Source organism: Anneissia japonica, unplaced genomic scaffold, assembly GCF_011630105.1.
Source record: "Anneissia japonica isolate Jap-2015-1 unplaced genomic scaffold, ASM1163010v1 scaffold1509_len713820_cov188, whole genome shotgun sequence".
In the NCBI taxonomy this organism is placed as follows: Eukaryota; Metazoa; Echinodermata; class Crinoidea; order Comatulida; family Comatulidae; genus Anneissia; species Anneissia japonica.
The window spans coordinates 294,057-299,178 of record NW_022737632.1 but is presented as its reverse complement, the minus strand read 5'-3'; the positions used below and the strand labels follow the sequence as shown (position 1 = coordinate 299,178).

The window sequence follows — 5,122 nt, the reverse complement described above, 5'->3', positions numbered from 1 at the left end:
TTACATTGTTATTACATTCAACATACTTTTGTTAGGAAGTAAGACCTATAATCACTTTTTCTTCAACCTATTTTTTGTCTCTTTAGTATGGAACGCCTCCTCTGCCTTCAGTTCACAATCATCATGCAGTAATTATCAATCATCATGCAGTCATTACCATTCACTATGCAGTCATTACCAATCACTATGCAGTCATTACCATTCACTATGCAGTACTTACCAATCACTATGCAGTCATTACCAATCGCTATGCAGTACTTACCAATCACTATGCAGTACTTACCAATCACTATTCAGTACCTGTCTCTTATACACATCTAGATGTGTATAAGAGACAGAGACGATACAGCACTGTCGTTCCATTGTGTGCCCCCTTTTTGCATTGCATTCTTCATGGAATTATATCAGCCGAAGGTCTCTTTAATCCTTAATTTTCCCAATAAAGAGATATTAAATCATTGTCTTGTAGAAGCTCATTGATTCTTCGGTATACTTATATTTAGTTCAAACCATGCTAATTCTTGCTACGGGATTGGAGTTGAGGATTCAGAACTGATGTTCCCAACCACCGAGCTACATGCAACGTCCATGCTCAAAGTTGTTATTAGGAACCGAACGGAACAGAATCAAGAGGTAATCAATGGCTTTTATTAATTATTATGTCAAATGAAATGGGTGTGACGATTAACTATCTGCCCGAATATCTTCCATGAAGTGGAGGATGTTGTACTTTGTGCATAATGTGAGTAATGAATTTAGACATAATACTTACGTTTTAATGGCATCTTTCGTTTCATTCATTAAGGTCAAATTCCTGAGCCCACAGACTCCATTTATGATAAAGCACTTTAAACATGTGATCCGCAATGGGCACTATGCCCGGCTTCCCGTCTTCTTCAAGCCCACACATCCAGGCAAGTTTTCCGGGACGGTAGTTATTCAGACCAGTTCGGATCAAAAGCTAGCTGTCAAACTCCATGGGGAAGCAGTTTAAAGGTTAGTTTGATTTTAATATTATTTACTGTTATGATTGTGGATTCATAAAGAAAGGAATTTACATGAACTATCTTCCTATTAATTATTCGCTGCTTGTCTCTGTTGAGTGATACTCTCGCACATTGTTCTTAACTTTTAGTGTGATTCCACTTTGATTGCATCAGTCCTTTTCCAATGTGGTCTGTCTTTGCTTCTTTGTCATTCCTCCAACATTTAAGAAGTGTTCATAGTAACTTTCTTTGCCGTATTCTTATATCCGAACAATTTGTTCCTTTTCCACATTACGGATTTCTCATTATCGTAGATAATGATGGAATGTTCATGCCCTACGACTGACTCCTTTTAATTTCCCTTCCCAAAGAGCCTAATGTGAAGATCATTTTCCGTATATTTATCAATGTTTATATTCATCCATCATAATATAAGGTATAATAGATGAAGAATACTAATATTATTCACATATTATTTTTATCTTAAAACTTTGTTTTTAAAATTCACTGATAAAACACATGGTAGTAATAATTATATATGAATAACCAAATAGCAATTATGCTATTATTGTAAATGTCCCCCTCTATAGTTGAAACTGTACAATAGTTAGATCTGCTGGAAGGGATTTGGATTTTTTTAGTATGTATGCAGACATTTTTTAAGTGAAATATTAAAAACACTTGAATCACTTGAGGACATCATGCTTCACCAGACTAGACTGTTCGAACTTGAATAACCTCTCATCCATATCATACAACATTCTTTAAAGACATTAGTTGAGTAGAAAGCATGATGTTACATTCATCTCTAAAGCTGTAACTAGAGGGGAATGGCTTAGCAATTAATTTCAGTATCACAAAGTCTCTTTTTATATGAATTTAAATGTCAAATGTAAACAAATTATAGGTATAAACTGTCTATAGTAAAGTCTAGATAAACCCTCAAACATTCAGCCTCATGTTATGTTAGACTGTCATGTCTTATGTGGCCAATATCTGTGAATTAAAAATAAACAGGCTTGATAATGTCATATGACACTAATATACAGCATAATGATGTCATATTACAATGAAAATTACAATGTATAAGATACGATATACTCTTTATTGTCAAAATAGACTTTAGTTACATTTAGATTACACCATAATCAGGTGAAAAAAGGGTATAAATATCAAAGAAAAATATCTAAATAATACAAACCGATACAATATATACAGCGATTACAATAAATATGATAAAAAACTATTTATATATTGTTGACATAATTTTTATTATAATCTGTCATCCTTTATTTTTGGCTGACTATTTCTATAAATTTTTCAATTTTGATTCTTCAAAAATCTAAGGATTTTTATTAGTAATATGTATTTCTGTCCTTCTCTATTCCCTGAGATATACTGTATGACTATATGGGGGAGTGGGTGGATTGTACCATTCATATTTGTGAAGAAAATTTTAAAAATTACCATATCATCCTATGTTCAGAAACCTTAGACAAAACCTTATTTTATAGATTTTTTTTACAGTAGTTTAATTTTAATTATATACATACAGGGCCCCCTCTAATTAAAGACTCCTCCAATTAAAGGCCACTCCCATTTAAAGACCAATTGGCACTGGATTAACTAAAGAAAAGAAAATTCACAAATAATATCAATGTACTAAGAGAGTGGTATATAATACTACCAGAAATTTCTGCATATTTATTTTGTACTAAAATATTATTTACCGTCAGGTTTCCCATGAAATACAGTAACAGTGTAAATTTCATGCACGCTTCCAAGAACCTGTCTACTGCCATAGGCTGTGTTTTCTGCTAGTACATTATTAAGACAAAGAGGGTCTGCTTACTGCTGTGATAGCCTGGTTAAGAGATTCGTTTCCATGGTGTGATGATAACACCCAATCAGAATGTATTTTGGAAAAGGAGTACACATTAATATTGAAAAAGTACACGTTGCTACCGGGAGAATATAAATCGATCCATTATTTGCTGTGAAATTTTTTTTTTTCTTTAATTCTTAGGAAATGGTATTTAATTATTAGATATTTTATATTAGCAATTATTGTGGGATTAGGGTGTAGGTGCACTCTTGTTGTTGGTTCAGTCTTGATTTACCCCTACAGGTCGGTTTGAGCTCAAGTTTTGTGTTTACCTTTTCATTTAGTACTGACACTCTGTCGTTTATTTTATTATTTATTTAATTTTACTTTTAGGCACAATGTCCGAAGATATGCCAATAGCAAACTTATGCACTAAATGGCAATCTCTTTCTCAATACAACATATACACATGATACACTACATGAACCAAGTCTCATTATGAGGCGTACAGTAGGGATTAGAATTGTTTTTGTCGTGAGAGTTGTGTAATGTAATCTCTATGTATCTTGGATACAGATGTGTATATTACTAGCTATAAATAATGTAACTGAACACAGTTTATAATAGGTACTATACTATTCAATTGGAAATTCTTCACTCACTTGCAGTGTTTGAGTTATGAAAATTATTATTATTATTATTATTATTATTATTCTTTCTTTAGGCACACAACACATGTGCCAAGGATTGGCAATAGCGAATATATATCACTGTCCTACTTGTAGGTGACAATCCCTTACACAAGACAAACATACACACACGATGCTTTACACAAACTAAAAGTGTGTTGTTATGTAATTTCATATGGCTAATTATTATGATTTGATGTTGTTTTTTGTTGTTAAACAGTGTAGATTATATGTATGTTTTCAACACCATGGTTTTAGCGACAATTTAAGTGTCACAGTGGTTTGTCTAACTTCCAGCCGTCAAGTTTTATGCTTTTTGCATTTTATTAAAAGTAAAGTACATTAAAAATCAGACTTTGTGTGTGCCATATATATCAACATAATTAAGATTTGTTGAGCTACAGAAAAAGAAGAAGTAAATTGTTTTAACTTCTTATATAGTAGAGTTACCAGCTTTCATTTTGAAAATAAAAAAAAGACTTTTCTCTGTAAATTAAGAGATACAAAATTAAAACCTGTCATTTTTGCATAGACCCTTTTAAATTGGTTGGTAATCAATTTATGGATTTCATAGTACACAATTTAATTTTATCCCTTAAAATTTTTCAATTAATTTTTCCCCTAAAATAATACATGACTATTATCAAGAATATTTATTTTAATTTTTCATTTAATGTTTCCATTATTCCTGTATCCAAACGTTTCTACAACACAGCAACACTTTGTTCTGTGTTGAAAGGAGTTGCTAAGGTTGTTGTTCATCTTGCAGCAAGCCATGCATTTACCTTAGTGGAAACATTCTGTAAATTATAATGTATAGTTATAGTTCATGTTTCTTGGAAGTCTAATTTAATTTTTTTAAATGTTTGAATTAATGTTTCTGCAACATGGCAACACTGTGTTCTCTGTTGAACGGCGTTGCTATTAAAGATTGTCGTTCATCTTGCAGTAAGTTGTGTATCTACCTCAGTGCTCAGTGGAAACAATCAAATCTAATTTAATTCCTTAAAATATTTTAATTAATCTTTCCCACTAAAATAATACCTATTTGCATGTGATTTCTATCAAGAACATTTTTATTTAATTTTCCATTTTTCTTTTATCAAAATATTTTTGCAACACTGTGTTCTGTGTTGAATGGCATTGCTAAGATTGTTGTTTCATTTTGCAGTAAGCTATGCAGTTACCTTAATGGAAATAGTCTAAAAAATTTTGAATAGTTGTAGTCTGTATTTTTAGGACATCTAATTTGATCATAATTTTCTTGTATCCGAATGTTTCTGCAACACAGCAACACTGTTTTCAGTGTTGAACAGCGTTGCTAAGATTGTTGTTCATCTTGCAGTAAGCTATGCATTTACCTCAGTAGAAACTAGGCTTTAGACTCACACTGGAGTACATTGCTGGCATTAAATGTCATTGCTATTTTAACAGTAGGATAATGAGATGAGAAGTAGCATTTCTGTCTAGACAGATAAAACAGGACAGAGAATTTCATCGATATTTCAAATTGTAATGCTACGTTGCCTCTATTGATCTATTTTCGTCTCGTTTGTTTTCTCATGCTGATAATATTTATATTAAGGTGGAATAAAATACAAAATAATCATTATTGTACATAA

General features: G+C 31.8%; 1 protein-coding gene across 1 annotated transcript in view; it reads left to right on the top strand.

The window, feature by feature from the left end:
* The window catches only part of LOC117117402 (centrosomal protein of 192 kDa-like), a gene marked incomplete in the record, with an annotated part of 34,735 nt that extends 31,205 nt beyond the window's left edge, over positions 1-3,530 (top strand). The window contains 3 exon segments of the mRNA XM_033261712.1: positions 504-633; positions 806-996; positions 2,723-3,530. Coding sequence (XP_033117603.1) covers positions 504-633; positions 806-994 — 319 coding nt within the window.
* Positions 3,531-5,122: the final 1,592 nt, after the last annotated feature.